Source organism: Octopus bimaculoides, chromosome 19 (assembly GCF_001194135.2).
Source record: "Octopus bimaculoides isolate UCB-OBI-ISO-001 chromosome 19, ASM119413v2, whole genome shotgun sequence".
Classification (NCBI taxonomy): Eukaryota; Metazoa; Mollusca; class Cephalopoda; order Octopoda; family Octopodidae; genus Octopus; species Octopus bimaculoides.
Window position 1 is genome coordinate 47,358,890 of NC_068999.1, and position 17,313 is coordinate 47,376,202.

At 33.3% G+C, this 17,313-nt stretch overlaps 1 protein-coding gene across 3 annotated transcripts in view; it reads left to right on the plus strand.

The window, feature by feature from the left end:
* LOC106868359 (FMR1 autosomal homolog 1-like) overlaps positions 1 to 17,313 on the plus strand; it is a 51,442-nt gene that overhangs the window by 23,901 nt on the left and 10,228 nt on the right. For 2 of the 3 annotated variants that reach the window (XM_014913575.2, XM_014913576.2), the window contains exons 8-12: positions 388 to 555; positions 1,027 to 1,105; positions 3,775 to 3,884; positions 8,497 to 8,562; positions 16,888 to 16,974. In XM_014913575.2, the coding sequence (XP_014769061.1) occupies positions 388 to 555; positions 1,027 to 1,105; positions 3,775 to 3,884; positions 8,497 to 8,562; positions 16,888 to 16,974 (510 nt within the window). The remainder of the gene's footprint in view (positions 1 to 387; positions 556 to 1,026; positions 1,106 to 3,774; positions 3,885 to 8,496; positions 8,563 to 16,887; positions 16,975 to 17,313) is intronic. The other variant, XM_014913577.2, reaches the window with a different exon arrangement.

Genomic DNA, 17,313 nt, shown 5'->3' on the forward strand with positions numbered 1-17,313 from the left:
CGCACACATATATACAACGGGCTTCTTTCAGTTTCCGTCTGCCAAATCCACTCAAGGCTTTGGTCGGCCCGAGGCTATAGTAGAAGACACTTGCCCAAGATGCCACGCAGTGGGAATGAACTCGGAACCATGTTGTTGGTAAGCAAGCTACTTACCACACAGCCACTCCTGCGCCATTGTTTTAATTTTTTAAATCTTTTAATTATGATGTGGTTTGCTGTAAATGTTGCAGTTTGTTACTGAATCTGTTCCTATATTTATGCAATCTACTTCACATTTACTTTTTCCAGTAAAGTTCTCTTTCGATTGAATTGCAATGTTCATATTCTTAATTTTCATCAAGGCATTTTATCTAGTTTTTTTTTCTGTTTTGAATCTTTTTTTTAGAGTGCTAAAATTCGGTCTGGTTACATGGAAGAATTTTCTGTTCGAGAAGATTTGATGGGCTTATCTATAGGTACTCATGGCAGTAACATTCAACAAGCTAGAAAAGTACAAGGTATTACAGGAATTGATTTAGATGAAGAATCCTGCACATTTAAGGTTTATGGTGAGGTAAGAAATCTCTTTTATCTACAGTTATTTTTTCATCTGGTAATATTTAGATGTTTTTAATGTCAAAACTATACTTATATAACTGTTAAGCATTTAGTTTTTCTGTGACCATCATTACTTTTACTGTCACACCCAGGTGCTTCTTAACCAGAATTAACACATCCATATATCCAATGAATACTAATAAAATATTTAATGAGAATTCCATTAAAGTAAGTTATTGCTGTGTAACATAGTTAGGCATTAGATGTTCTTTTCAGTTCACCTTTGCATGAAAGCTTAAGGAACCTGTGTTCCAAACATGTCCTTCCTATATCGTGAAAGTAACAAAAAAATATTGTTTTCTTATTTCTTTACAAACCTAATCTAAGTTTTCAGTTATTTTAGAATTCAATTGAAACAGAGATGCATTTTAGTTATAAAAAGAAAAGGTTAAGTCAAGATTTTATTTTCTTAATCTTTCTATTTTAGACTGAAGATGCTGTCCGAGAAGCTAGAAATATGCTTGAATACGCTGAAGAAACTTTTCAAGTTCCACGCGATTTAGTTGGTAAGAATACCTATATTCTCTGATAAAGGACTTCTGTAGAACCTGAATGTTGTAAGATGAATGACTTTTCAAAGTTTGAGTATTTACACATTGTTGGAGCTGCAATTTAACATAAGAGGAGAGGAGAATGCCAAGACTAATTAAATTGCAATTTCTCTTGGTTGTGATGAGGTGTTTTTTTTTCTTTTTTTTTTAAGCTGCTAAAAATATATTTTAACAGCAGTTCAGTCAGCTATATTTTCTCCTGCATAAATTCCTATTTTTTCTAGTCAGAACAAAATCATTATTAAAACAGATTAAATATCACGGATATACAGATATGTCAAGTGCAACCCCAATGAAGAGTATTTATTTTGTTAAACTCTCTCGTGCAACAAATCAGAGATCATTTCTGGAACGAGACTAGCAAACTGAATACTCTGTTAGCATTCACAACAGTTTTGCATATCAGTTAATAATATCTCTCTTTTTTTTAATAAACATAACTTTATGGTTAACTTCGTTTTCAAAACCAATAAACAAATCAATCCCAAGCTGAAACCTATGCTGATAAATTTGTGAGATGTTTTATTGAAGTAAGTGAATTGCCAAATTGTTGGAACGAATGGTATTTAGAAACGGTCTCTTTTTGTTTTTTTTTCTTTTTTAATTATGGTATTATCTAAAGGGTATCATTTACTTAGGGGTTAAAACGGTTTTAGTAACTAAGAATGACTAAACTTGGCTCATGACTCTTACCTTCACTCAAACCCAGTTACAGAATTGTGATCTCTACTGCTCTTGGTCTTAGAACCAAGGATATATCTATGAAAATGTTTATCAATTCGACTTGCTCTCTGAGAGGCAGTGCTACTGATTTTCAGTATGTGAACCTAAGAAGATAATAACTCTGTTCTTGGTAACTGTTTAATTCTTCACAGCAGTCACCTCCTGTCTCATGGGAAAACCTGAATACAGCATTTTCTTGGCTCATTTCACTCGGTTCATATTTATACCTAAGTGTTGTCGGTTAGGCACAGTGATACAGCTGATGACTAGATTGTAGGAATCACTGACAGGTTTTTCAGTTCATTATTGATTCCTCCTTATTTATTGGCCGTGTTTCAGAGTTTAATATTATGTTCACCAAGCCGGTTTTGAAACTTTATGGCTGCTATCTAAGTGATTTTTACTTTGTTACGGAGCTATGAATTTTCTCAACAGTTTGTCTTCTCTTAATCTTTTTCAATATGACAAAGAGGTGTGCTGAATAACTTTGTCTACACCAGTCTCGGGCAACCTGTGGCTCATGGGACTTTCTGAATGGTATACCCAATGGAAAATTACCTTTTGAATTTTTTAGTAATGTGTCCTGCCAAATGATGAGTCATGTCCTCTGTGGCTTGTTTCTTGAAGAAGACTGCCAATTTCTGGTTGACAAAAACATGTTTACGGCTGTCATTAATAGATGTCATCATGACATATGTACAGCTAATCAACAGTTGGGCTTTTTTTTCTTTATACATGGCAGAATTGGTTACGAGATAGATATTCCACTATATTTTCATTTCATTATTAACTGTAGTTAAGGCAGAATCATTAGCACGCTGGATGGTATACTTAGCCGAATTTTATCCATCCTTACATTCTGAGTTCAAATTCTGTCACAGTCGACTTTACCTTTCATCCTTTTGGAGTCGATAAAATAAATACCAGTTGAGTGCTGGGGTCGATGTAGTCAACTGTCCCCCTCCCCCATATTTCAGGCCTTGTGCCTAGAAAGGATTATTAACTGTAGTTCTCTGGAGAATGTATGTCCTTTAGAAAATAAGCTTTTCTTTTAAATGTTCTTCAAGTTATACTATTGGTTTCTAAGTTGTATACTCCATATTGTTTAAGGTGAAGCTCCATTCCGATAATCTAGGAAATTTATTAGAGTGGTTGGCATTTGTTGGTTAGAAATCTGCATTTTTGTGTTGGATGCAGTTTTGTCTGGATGAGGAGAGAAAGTGTTTCAATCCCAGAGCAATCACAGCTGAATTTTATTAAATCTTTTGCTATATAGATGCAGATGTGGTTGTGTGGTTGTTAAGAAGCTTGCTTCCCTACCATGTGGCATTGAGTTCAGTCCCACTGCATGGCACCTTGTGCAAGTGTCTTCTATTATAGCCGTGGGCCAACCAAAGCCTTGTGAGTGGATTTGGAAAGTGAAAGAACCCATGTGTGTTTGTGTAACTTAGCAGTTTGGCAAAAAAAGACCAATAAAATAAGTGCCAGGCTTCAAAATAGAAATGCTGGGGTCGATTTGTTTGACTAAACCCTTCAATGGCTATAGTTCAGTGACTTCAAACTTAACATGTACGCCTGTCATCACCACACCCACCCTCTGACTACAGTATTTGCAGTTTTTAAGAATGTTGCCATCAAACTGTCCTCCGTGTTAAGAAATAAGGAATTCCAAGGAGAACTATTTGTTATAAAATACAAATTTCTAAACCTTTTAGAACCGTTCAACATATTAACATGAAACAGTTCGTTCTTTTACTAACTTTGTGAAAATTGAAGCAATTTAACTATTGAATTTTACAAAACTTAATTAATTTCAAATTTGTAAAATGCTGAATGTTAAGTATTGTGATTGATTATATCTCATCATAACAAAAAAATATTATTTGCTTTTGAATTTTCAGCTAAGGTTATTGGTAAAAATGGCAGAAATATTCAAGATATTGTTGATAAATCTGGTGTTGTTAGAGTTAAAATTGAAGGTGATAATGAACACGAGGCTCCTAGAGAAGAGGTATGTGTGAACTCTTCACTATTTGTACCTGCTCTGAAGTGAAATTACTTGGCATGGCTTCAGCATTCATACTCTTCAGTAACAATTTAGTTTTAAGCTAGAGATGTGTATATCATTTTGTTTGTATTTTCGTTAAATTGCCCTAATTTCTCAATTTTAATTTTGTTAAATAGTCATTAAGCATCAAATTCTCTGCAGATATTAGTATAGATGTACAGGAGATCTAAGTAGCCTTATTAGGACAAATGATTTGCAGTTTATAGCTTGGAACAGAATCCGTTTTGGGTTATGGGGTTTTTTGTTCTTTTCCTTGGTTTCCTTAAGTGTACTTTAGTGAAATGTAGATGGAAAATATAAGAGCTTTAGTACATTTCAATAAGATCTTAATTTAAATATTGCTTTAAATTGTACATAGCTTGTTCTGCTGTCTACTAGTATGTTGATGTGGTTTTATTTCTGTTGTAGTGTATTGTTCATTGTGAAAAAAAAAGACGGGAAGAAACAATCATGCATTTCAATTGCTTGCTGTGGGATTTATTTTGAACAGATCTAAATATTTTAGTGATTGATAGCTTAGTTGTATTTGTGAAATTTATGGCTTTATCTCTGAATAATTTACTAAACCTTACGTCTTGTGTGAATTTTGTTGTTAATCTTACTGGGGTGACGTACTAAGTTTATTTCCATCACATCAAAGATTGTTTATAAGGATGTTTATATTTTTAGTGTTCTCTCAAAACTGGCAGCTTTTTCACAGCTGCCAGAAATTTACCTTAGTTTTAGTTTTAATTAACTGTAATAAAATAATCATTATATAAAAAATTATTTCATTATAACCACTGTAATTAATGACTTGTTTAGGAGAAATTAAAAATGTACTAGAACATACTTTAAACTCAGTAAACTGGTGACTGTAGATTAGTAATTTTTCAACCATGTTACTCTTTTTCTTTAATAGTTCAGAGTATCTGATCCATGTCAAGTACTTTTCATTGATTCTAGCAGTTTCTAATGTTAGTCTTTTTAATCTGACTTGAAAACACCTTTTTATTTTTTACTTTTCATTAGCTTATTCAAGTTATTTTAACATACACGTGTGTATGTATGTACATGTGTATGTACGTGTGTGTGTGTGTAACATGTTTTTATCCTTGTGTGTATTACATATTTGTGTCTGTGTATGAGTGTGTATATTTGTTGTTGTATATGTGTGCAATTTATAAATAAATATTAGCACAAGTTTCCCATGTGAACAGTATTAAATAAATTTTCTATGAATAAATTCAAGAGAACCAAAATAGCAACTCTTCTGTTTAGAAGATTTCCTCATTTGACTACTCAGTAAACCTACTCCTTACTACTCCCCATTTGCCTCCTTGTCTTTTTTTCTCAAATTAAGCATATATATATATATATTTTATGTGTTGTATCAAATAGTGCAGTTAGTATTAAAGGTAAGTGCTTACTATTGCTATTAATGTCTTAGAGAGCTAGAAAGGATGCCCATGACGTAGTGGTTAGAATAATTTGGCTCAGGGTGTTAGATACGCATGGTTTGATTTCCATTAAGAGATTTGAGTTGTAGTTTCTAAATATAAACCTATTTCCTATCATAATAGCAAAGTGGTTCCTCTCCTATTAAACCAGGGCATCCATATGTAAAACAACCTGCAAATGTCGTAGAAATATATACAAACTATCTTAGTAACTGTAGCATGTAAAATAGCATGCGTTACACTAGACATCGTAGAGGAAGTGGTTTAACTGAATTTAATGAATATATACTTCAATTTGCACAAAAGTTTTGCTTTTAATTTATAACACTTGCCAGAGTTGGATCCTATTGGGCTTCAGTATAACGTGGCCCTGTGTAAATATGTACCAGATTGTGTAAGTTAGGTATTAAGTTGCAGGCTGTGTTGTTTTCTTCATTGAGGGATCTGTTTTAAGTCTTAGTTCCTCTCATACAATTGGTCTGTATATCGGGCAGCAAGATGTCTCCAATCATCCCAGTTTTAAGCATATTCCACTGCAACTTCCCAGGTGATGCTAAATTGCTTCAAAGCTTCAGACTGATGGACCAAAGCATAAAAGGAAATTGGTAAACTTATTCCATACTACAGGATATTGTTAGTTTAGATAATGCAATTTTTATCAGAATTGGAACTACAGACACTGTCTCTATTGAAATGACAGCAATAATTTTGTCTCAGGTTTTCTTCACACCTGAGATAGGCTTTGATAGATTTGCACACTATATTGTTGATGGGCGTCGAAAATATTAGGAGTAAATAATCCAACTTAGGTTTAATGATTAGTAATAGCCTCTGAAGAATTTAATGTATGGTTAGGGATTCTACAAGAGTTCATGTTAAATGGATCTTGGAACTTTTATGTAGTGCTAGTCTGATGTGTCTGCAGGCTGGAGAAGAACTTACAAATCGAGATGGTCTACAATTCTTGCAAGTCCTGTTCAGGAAATGGTTTTAAGTAGGAAGGTTTATAAAAAAAGAAACAGTATTCTGTAAGCAAAATATAGAGACGGATGAAGCTAGACTTAAGTGATGTAATTGGTCACAATGAAAGTTTGGGAACTAATGTCAGAAGGAGTTGTTACTTTTGTTGAAAATAAGATATTTCTCTCCATACCAAAGGAGGCAGACATAAGATGCTTTGTGAAAGCTAGCCTTCACTAAATATAGATCCATTAAATGTGCAACATGAGCTGTCATGAAACACCAAGCACATGTAATAACATGGCATTAAGAGGCATTATCCAAGCTATACAAGGGTAGTTCTGTTTACATGGACACAAATTTAATATTTATTACACATGTCGTGTGAAAAAGTCATGTTCTGCTGACAATGGGAAGTGTTTATTCTGGGAAGAGGTGGTGAGGTGAGAACTGAAGACGTCGGGTTTCAAAGACAGGAATCAACGGCTAGATACTGTATTGGGGAAATATTGCAATGATTTGTAGTTATTGAATGCTGTTTATTCAGTGATGAAAATTTAGCTCGTGCTCTTTACATATGTAAAGAGGGTGGGACTGATTGATGGTAGTGGGTAATCTATGGCCCATTCTCTTTTGGATTCACCTTATGCATCACCAAGATTGGGAATCCTACTAACAAAGTTGTCAACAGAACTAGACTATGCGACACTCCACTATTGAATGATTCAATAATTGAACGCTAATAAAACTACCTTGACCCTACATCAAGACTGTGTTTAATATTCCAAAGGCTGCGACCTGTGAAATGTTTTCAAGGACCCTTAATATTACTAGTGTGGGTCCCCAATTTACTATTTTGCTAGCACGTGCCCCCCCCCCAAATCGTATTCCCTTCCCCGAGTGGTCATATGGACCTCAGTTGGGAACTACTTGTCTAGTAGGATCAAGAGCATTGTGTGTGTGTGTGATTCCTACAGTTGGTTGAGTTGATGGTGATGGCTTTCTGGTTGAAAGGTTGTCAATAGAGTTTCCTTTGTCTAGACATCCACCAAGATAGAACTTTGATATGTCCAACCCACCCATCTGTAAAAGTTATTGAAAACTACAACCTGCCACAGAACATTTAGCAGTATAACAATTCATGAGGAATACTTTTTGGCTGGCAGTTTAAGGCAAAACCCTTTCCTGGAAGGTTGGAGATGAGTACATTCTCTTAAGTGACCTTATTCTAACTAAAATACATTTCCATATTATCTAGAGCTGAACCCATCTAGCTTAAGGAATCAATACAACTGTATTTGTGTAATTAAATAAAACACATTGTATGTATGTGTATGTGTGTGCAATTTTTTAATCGTGGTTTTACATTTACACATTTGCAAAAATGCATAAACTAGTTTGTGGTTGCAGATGCACAAATGAGTGCATCTGTAATTAATTTTCAATTAATATGTGTATTAAATTCATATAAATATTGACTTAGCTTTTGTTAATTTGAAATGATTTCTGTAATTATTTCTTTTGCATTTTCAGAACGTCTTAGATTAACAATTATTCCATTGTCTATGTCAGTTTATGGAGAGAGGAATTTTCATTAAGGCCTAATTATGATTGATGAGTTAGTTGGTTAAGGTATAGCTGTCACAGCATAAAATATTTAACGTACATCCCTCTCTTAAATTACTTCAACATTAATTTTTATTTGCCATAATTTAACCCAAAACTAGAACTGTTTAATGTTGTAGCTTTTTTTAACGAAGAATTGATGTAATGTTTTATTGTTTATTTTCTTTAGGGCAATATTTGCATATTACTGTATGAATTTGTGCATGTATGTGTGTATTATACATGTGTTTTATTTATTTGTGTTTTATATATTTATGTGTGTATTATATTTGGGTGTATTACATATTTGTGTGTATTTATTTATTTGTGTGTGTATTATATATGTGTATAATTATATATGTGTATAATTATGCGTGTATCATATGTATGCGTGTATCGTATGTATTATATATGTATGGATGTGTGTATTTTATATATATATGTATGTATAATTCTATCTTCTCTTCAGTAAGGAGCATATGACTTAGTTTTTCGGTGGGGTTTTTGTTCTAATCTTTGATCCCAGTCTCATACTCGGTCAATATTTTCAGCTCCTAGGAATGCATAGCCTGGATGTTGCTAGCGTCCCTCTGTCCGCACCTAACGATATGAGTCAGGTCAGAAACTTTAATACATGTATTTTATCAACAATATTCCTTTTGCTTGTCTTCTTTCTAAGAGTCTGTTGTGAGTTAAATCTGGTATCTTGCCCTCAATATTTACTATGTTCATATTATAGTCTATGCAGACTCTTTATTCTTCAAGCTTATATTAACTTCAATGCAGTAACACAACATTTAAAGTAATTAGTGTCTAACCGTTTTGATACCAACCTATCAGACACTGCTCTTTATCCCTTGTTACCAATCTGTCTGAAATTCCCTCATAAATGTACATATTTCAAGATCACATCTTGTTATTTAATAATATGCGTAGCTGAACACTTTTAAGTTCCACATGCCAGTTAAACAACCAACAGGTTATAATTATTTTGTTAAAATTTCACTCAATTCTTGATTTATTTTGAAAATTAATTTAAACATTGAAGCAGTCAATTCATGTTATAAAAATGATGAAAGGGTTCAAGTATATATTATAGGGAGCTTTTATTTTTATATTCTTTGTAGTTTAATGAAGATGTGGGACAGTAGCCATGATATTTGCCAGCCTTCTGAGACTGGTGAGATTGATATATGGTCAACTTTAATGTCTGTAAGCCATTGTCTGCAGGAAAAATGTGGTTGGGAAGGAATTCCAGGAGTGGAGTAGGGTTAGTAATAGTCTGTGAAGGAAGTATTGGGGAAAAGTGATCTGTTGCATAACTCAACCATCCATGGGCTGGGGGTGAAACAAGAGATGACAAGTGTAGCAGGGATGAGTGTCTTGGTTAAATGTAATTTTGAGCAGTACAAAGGTGCTGATGCTGTCGTTGCTGTTGTTGTAGTGATAGAATAGGTAGAGAAATGAGATGGGACGGGGTATTTGACCCAGAGGTTGTAGTGATAGAATAGGTAGAGAAATGAGATGGGACGGGGTATTTGATCCAGAGGTTGTAGTGTATGGCTGAATAAATTATTGGCTATCATTCAAATTGTAGGGTATTGAGCATGACTAGAAATAGTGGGTTTATGTTTGGGTTAGGAGCCACTTTGGTCTACCACCTTTTCTTAAATGTATTACTAAGTTATTTACAATATCATACATAAGATACTGTACAAAGATTAAAAAAAAAAATTTTATAATGGCAAGTTTCATATTTTTTTACTGTTATTTTTTTTTTTTTAAAGCAAATCATATAAATGTATTTTGGTTGATGTGTTAAAAATACAAATATATCATTCTGAAATAAGTATTTTATTTTACTTAACATTCATAAAATATTCTTTTATATTTTAAAATGAACTCCACATTAATTGCATCATTTTATTTTACCAGAAAAATACAATGTACACATTGTAGTACAACATAAGTTTCAGGTAAACTGGTTTCAAATCTTAGCTATCACCACCAAAATGCATCATATGTTCTCATTTCTTTCTTTGGGAATCTTAGACTTTGTGCTTGTGTATGAAATTGGTATATTTTGAAAATAATTTCTCTGACACAGATCATATAGGTTCATAAAAATGGGGAATATTATTGTATAACTTTTATGGCTTCCTCTATGAAAATGTGAATGCATACAACAAAGATTTGCTGTGCTTCAAGTTACAGACCCTATTTTGCTATTCTTACCATGTGAAACAATAATTGGTCTGTTTGCAACTTGTAGCCAACAATTGCCATCTAAAAGAAATTAGACTGCAAAATTAATAAATTGAAACTTTCACTACAACTTAGGAAATTGTGTTAGGACTGAATTTGGACGATTAACCATTGTGGCTTATTTTTTTCTTGGACATCGTTATTCAAATTATTCTTTATGGCAGTAAACTGGTAGAATTGCTACTGCACCAGACAAAATGCATTTCTTCTGGCTTTGTGTTTTGAGTATAAATTCCACCAAGCTTAACTTTGTCTTTCATCCTTTTGGGGTTGATGAAATAAAGTACCAGTTGAGCACTGGGGTCAATGTAATTGACTAGTATCCCCTACCCCAAAATTTCAGGCCTTGTGTCTATAGTAGAAATAGTGAGTTGGAAAACTGGAGCTTGTGATAATGCAGACAATCGGGTAGAAAACATAGGAAATAATACTTTTGCATTCTCATGTGATGTGTGATGATATGTAGCATGAAATGTAGTTGGTATCTGGTCGTGGATAGCAGCTGTTAAAGAAAAATAGTGTATATTGTATGTAGAATATGAATGTGAGAGAGGTAAAATAAGGAAGGTTAGTAATGACTGTAGCAAGATTACATATTCTTCCTGATAGTTAACTGAAGAGATAGCAATTGTTGATGATAGAGAAGATAAACATGGATTTAAGACTAGGCTGGAAATATTAGGTGAAGTAGATCTGGGATTCACAGTTGAGAAAGGCAGGATTAAAAATTAGAAAAAGCTGATGAATTAATAATATTTCTTATGTATGAAATGACTTGTTAATAATAATTATAATTTTCTGTTCTGTTAACCTTGTATTGATATCTACTATTGGTTTTGATTAGTTTAATCTTTATTTATCATCAGGTGTGTCATTTTTGGATGTGTATGTAACACCCTAACTGGTGTCTAGCTATGAATTTTATTTCTAAAATAAGTGTAATAACATTCTATCCATGATACCACATGTTGTACACGTGTAAATATTGTGGATATACATTGTCAAGAGGAGGTTAACGATCCAATGTACAGAAAGAGATTGTGTGTCTACTGAGTCGCAACTACTATGTGAGCAATTAGAGCACAGATATGTGATCAGACAGATGTCTGTCTGCTTGTAAAGCCTAATTTTAATGTAAACATAATCATTAATTAAAATCAAGTTTGAAGTTTGTTGAAAGACTATAGGGCACAAGATCATTTGAAAAAGAATGACCTTCAGTGACATAAACTTCTAAGCTTATTGTGGCGTTCAACAAATTACATGGTCAATATTGTAAATTAGGATTTTAGTACAAATATTTCATACTTCTTCATAGCAATGTGGTTTTCTTACATGCAAATAGTTCAGATACAATAAACCTGTCAAAGTTGGCTTCTGTCACAGAGATTTTTCTGAATAAAGTTACCTAAATTAATCAAGTCTGCTACCACACTTTCATCTCCTGCAGGACTAATGATACATCAGCTAAACAAACAAGAGAAAACACAAAAGTACCATATTTTCTGGCTCACAAGTTGATGTATATAGTGTAAACATTTAAGCATCGTCACTCTCTCTCCAAAGTCATCTTGTATAAGTTAACCTGCCTCTTTTGGAGCTGTAAATTTTGGTCCGCAAAAATTCCAAATCCGTATACTGGAAAATACAGTAGTTACTATGAATTATCAATAGAAATGAGCTTGGATTGGTGGAAGTCTTTAGATCTCCTAGGCAAATTCTCAATTCCTAGATATGTTAGATACACTCATCTAATTCATTTCGGAGTGAAAGTGTTTTCTAAGTTGATAATGATGTATGAATTGTTTTGTGCTTGTCTTTGGTCTTCCATTTATTTTATTTGGTGGACTTTAATGGCTTTCATAGACCTTTTTATCATTATTATTATTATTTTATGATTTTCATATGTACATGAAGTGTACCTTAAATTTCGACTTTGTTTTGTTGTTAACTTTTGTATTCAACAATATTATTGGTCTATATATGTGCTCAACCTCAGTTTATTACATATTGATACTGATAGAGAATACTTATGTACAGGTGAATGAGTCAAATTATCATAAGTGTTTGAACTGGGGTGAATTTTAGAACCTGATGTTGTGGTGGTCAGGTTTTTACACTCGAACTTTACATGTAAAATCTTGGTTGCATTGATTTAGATAATGAGAATACGTTAACTTGGTAAAGAAATACCAAAGGAGAAAGAAGCAAGCAAAATTTTGAGAATTCTATAAATGTATAAATGTTCTAAAACGGGGGAAATTCTGTCATATTCGGAAATTAGGCTAGTACTAATAGAGTGAAAATAGATGTAAATAAAACCCATTTTTTTAGTTGCAATGGTTATGAAGATGGAGGGGGGGCTTTTATTCACAAGTAATTGATGACTAGTGGCTGTTATTTTTAGTTTTTAATAAAAAGATGGTGCAATATTTGTCAATTTAAACTCTATAGAACTTTTATTGTTTCTTGGCTAACCATTTTATGCTGGCATTTTTGAAGATGAGAGAATTTACTTATCCAGAAATTCTCTTTGCCCTCATCATATAAACCATCGATTTATAACGCCAGCTGATAGCTATCCAAATGATTCCAAATTAAGAAAACCTCAGATAAAAAGGGGGATTAAATTTATAGCCATATTTATTTTAGAAAGCTGTTTAGGTTATATAATGATTGGGAAAATTTTAAATAAGTTTTGTCTGACAAAGGTAGCAGTGATGGCATTAGTTAATCATTTGTAAAAGATTCCCGGCTACATAGGGGTTGTTAAGTGCAAAAGAAGCTGACCAATGTACACTTGTAATGCTTTAAAATATGGGTTTTATGCTGATGCATTATTAACCCTAACCCAAAATACATAGCCTAGACTGCACAGCAGGAGACGCAGCTTGCATCTCCATCTTACCCAGTCATGTTTCTTGCCATCCTCCTTGTCCATTGTTTCGGTGTTGTTCAACCACCCCATTTGTAGTCTTCCTGCATCAGTTTGTCCATGCATGACTATTCAGTAGAAGTTATATGGTGTTGTGTTATATGACCAAACCACTTTCATTTTCTACTTTTTAATACATTACCAGTGTAGGGAAGGGAACCATAAAAGAACTGATATAGAATGTTACAAGTTAAGGGCGAGATCTTAAAATGTTTATTCCAAAGTTGTTTTGCACTGTCTTTCTTTCAGCCTTTAACTCGTGTTATCTTGTTTAATTTTAAAAGTTAAGTAAAAGCTGTGTATAAAAGCAACAACAAAACTTTTCTTCTGTTGTGGTGTTACTCTTAAAATTACTTTTGCAACCACCCATTTCCCTTGAAAAATAACGATGGTAGATGTTGCAAAAACTGCGTTCTGCAGAATAGACTTACAGTAATCCCTTGCCATATTGCGGTTCACCTACTGCGCACTCAGTACATCGCAGATTTTTCTGACTAATGTGTAAATTTATATTGTGGACTCCTCAGTTTATCTGGGTTTCTGCGGCTAATAGGTGTTTATATTTTTTTATATTTTAATTATTTCTTTTGGAGATTTTGGAACGTGGCACCCGCGATAGTCGAGGGATTACTGTATATCTTTTTTTTAGTCTGTGTAGTGTTTAAATTGCCATGACTTGAAACTTACTTTTTCATTTCATGAGTGTCACATCAAATTGATAAAGACACTGTAAGATTTAAACCAAAATAATATCAAAATAGATATTTACTCTTTTAAATTAATTTATAATATTACTATTTTACTAAATTATATTTGTGATTTTGTTCTAATGCAATTTTGGGGCAACAATGACCCCTACCACCACTACTGAGAGACCTTGCAAGTCTAACAACAAAAGGATTACATCTACAACCTAACAAAGTGTGAAATACTTTCTTACATAGAATTAATTTATATAGTATCCACTGTGTGTTAGGTTCATCTACCTATTTATTTTTCTCTCTTGATATACTGAACCACATCATTGTCATTATAGAAAAAAAAATTAAATTAGATTATAAAATTCTCCTAAATGCCCAAATGGCTCACTAGAAGTAGTTGATAGTTTTTCTTATCTAGATATTTTTTGCAGGGGAGGTGGTTGCTCTGAAAGTTATAGTAGCCAGGATAAAAGCAGGATGGAAAATACTCAGGCCTGCTGACAATAAAGGTCTTTTTCCTCAGAGTGAAGGACAGATTGTATGACACTTGTGTTAGAATTGTGATGCTGCATGGTAGAGATATAGGTTTTGAATACTGTGGGTAGAAGACTGTGTGATGATGATAAATTCCATTGGAAGACTGGTAAAAGACTGTGGGAGAAGACTGGAAAGAAATGAATCTAACTTGCTCTGTTGGATGTGCAACATAAGTTTACATGAACATTAAAGTACAAGTGTGTTGATAGAAAAACTGGGCATAAGTGGTATCAGGTGCAATGTGCAAAAAAGAATCAGCTGGTATGGACATGTGATGTGTATAGATGAGGAGAGCTGTATAAAGAAGTACTGATCACTTAATTTGGATGGAGCTTGCAGAAAAGGGGAGACCCAGGAAGGCATGAGACAAACTGGTGAAGGCTGATCTTGGGACCTTGAACCTAATGGTAGAGGAAATGACAAAGGAGCAGGATGATTGATGGTTTACATTTCTCCAGAAGAACCCGCCCATTTTGGTGAAACTGAGACTTTGGAAGCACAATATGTATCATCATTTAACATCTGTTTTCCATGTTGGCATGGGTTGGACAATTTTTTAAGGAGCTGACAAGCCAGAGGACTGCACCAAGCTCCACTGTTATGGCATGGTTTTACAGCTGGATACTGTTCCTAGTGCCAACCATTTTACAGAATGGCCTGGGTGCTTTTTTATGTGGTACCAGTGCTGATGAGGTCTGTTTTGGCATGATTTTTACAGCTCGATGCCCTTCCAAATGCCAATCACTTTATATAGGGAACTGAATGCTTTTTATGTGACCCCAGCTGTTCATTGCAAGCAATTCATTTACTAAGCATTATGATGAACCTAAGAATAGTGAAAGTTGAGGAAACACCACCAGTGCTGCACATGCTTATTAAGCATGATCCTGAAAATGATGATGATGATGGTAAATTCGAATGGAAATATTAAACCAAACTTGGACATAAAACATTTATGCATAACAAGCTAATCTCTTACATCAACACATAATGCACTGGCAAATTAATAATTAGTTATTTGCCATTAATGTGAAAGCTTAGCAGAATGGACACCAGAAATTGCAGTTGTATAGAGATATGATAGTTTTAGACTGGCAGCTGCAGTAAAGAATCCGTTGAAATAATGCCATTTCTATACATTGGTAATAATAATATCATGATTCTATAAATGCTGAATGCCATTGAATAATGGTCCAGTGGATGATGTTGACAATCAACACTGTCATCTTACTTGAGCATTAAACATTGTATTTTCAAGTTTTACAAGAATTGTTTGGTTTTCTAACCATCTTCAATATAAATATTATTGGCTCTTTTAACTTAGCATTAAACTTTGCTTCAACTGGATCGTGTTGATGGTTAAAACCCTTTTCGTCATTTTCGTATTTTATCACTGCACTGGGCACAGACAATGAGGATGACAAAAATCAATAATCAACAAACGAAAAATAGACCATTTGGAAAATCAATAACTTTTTAAAAATTAAAAAATTAATAGTTGCTGGTGATGACAGCTTGAGAAAAGTATGGTTATTATTAATGAAATATTTGTACTGACTTTAGGAATCCTATTTGATCATTTGACAGGAAATTTTGTTGAAGCAGCTTCTACCAAACTGTTCCACATAGTAAAACCACTAATGTTTTTGTAGTATATGGAAAGAATTATCATTTGTGGGATAGCATATGAATTTATTAATAAAGCATTGACTTCTGTACTTGGGGTGGTGGGTTCGAATTTGATGCAGACTTAATTCCCAGATATATCAGAAGGGCTTTGTTGTTGGAGCATTATTTTGAAAAATACAATTTCAACAAGGATGGATGAAGAATTGGTTGAGGAATCTCAGAAAATATAACGCTGGAACTTTGAACTCTTGAATTAAATTCATCAATAATGACATGAAGGAATATTAATGTTTAGTTGTAAACTGAACGTTGTCATCAATTTTCCAGTTCACATACATCTGAGACATTTGTGCTGATGAGAAACTTGACCCACAAAGAAGCTTACTGAGATTGTGAAAGGACAGCCCTAACTTCATGGATGCAGAAATAATTCCAGACAATAATAATGGGGTACATCTTTATTTCCAAACATTTAACTGAAGACTTCAATATGCACTGCATCGATTTCCGGTCTTCAGGCTTTTGTTTTGTCAGTTAATCGTAGACATGAGTATTTGGCCCCTTTCTATTGGAGTCAGTAAAGGACACAATATTGCTAATGTAGTTGGGCTGAATGAAAGTTGTACCTAATCGAGAGTTGATAGTTTAGATGATCTATTTTAACCTATAGAAAAATACATACCATTTAGTGATAGTGAGGACTGCTATTTTTGTCATTATTGGTAGGTTATCTGCTTTAGAGGTATTGCTTTGTTTTAAAATGTTACAAGGATAAATGCAATAGTTACTGTATGCCGATTAATAGGTTTTTGTCTTTAAGAAATAGTTTTTACTTTCTAAAGAAAAATAATAATTTTTTTTTTTTTTTTATTCAGGGTCAGGTGCCTTTCATTTTTGTAGGAACTGTAGAAAGCATAAGCAATGCAAAGCTTCTATTAGAATTTCATTTATCGCATTTAAGGGTAAGTATATTTGTTAATACTATTACTACAGAATTGTGTTATTTTAAAACTCAAGATTTTGTCGTTTGAGATAGGATAAGAAATCATTTCTCAGCATGAATCTTAGTCTCTAACAGTTGTTGGACTGTCAAATAAGTCTTTTGGTCCAAGGACTGACTGAAACAAAAGACCAATAGTTTTTTTTGTTTTTTTTTTTTTCCAAAATTTGATTCTGATATTAGCAGTGTTATTTGGTCTTTGTGGAATTCTACAGTATGGGAATTATTACATTTAGAATTATAGAAAATTGAATGTGAAAGAAAAAGACTAACTACATTTTTTTTTTTTAATTGCTTAGTA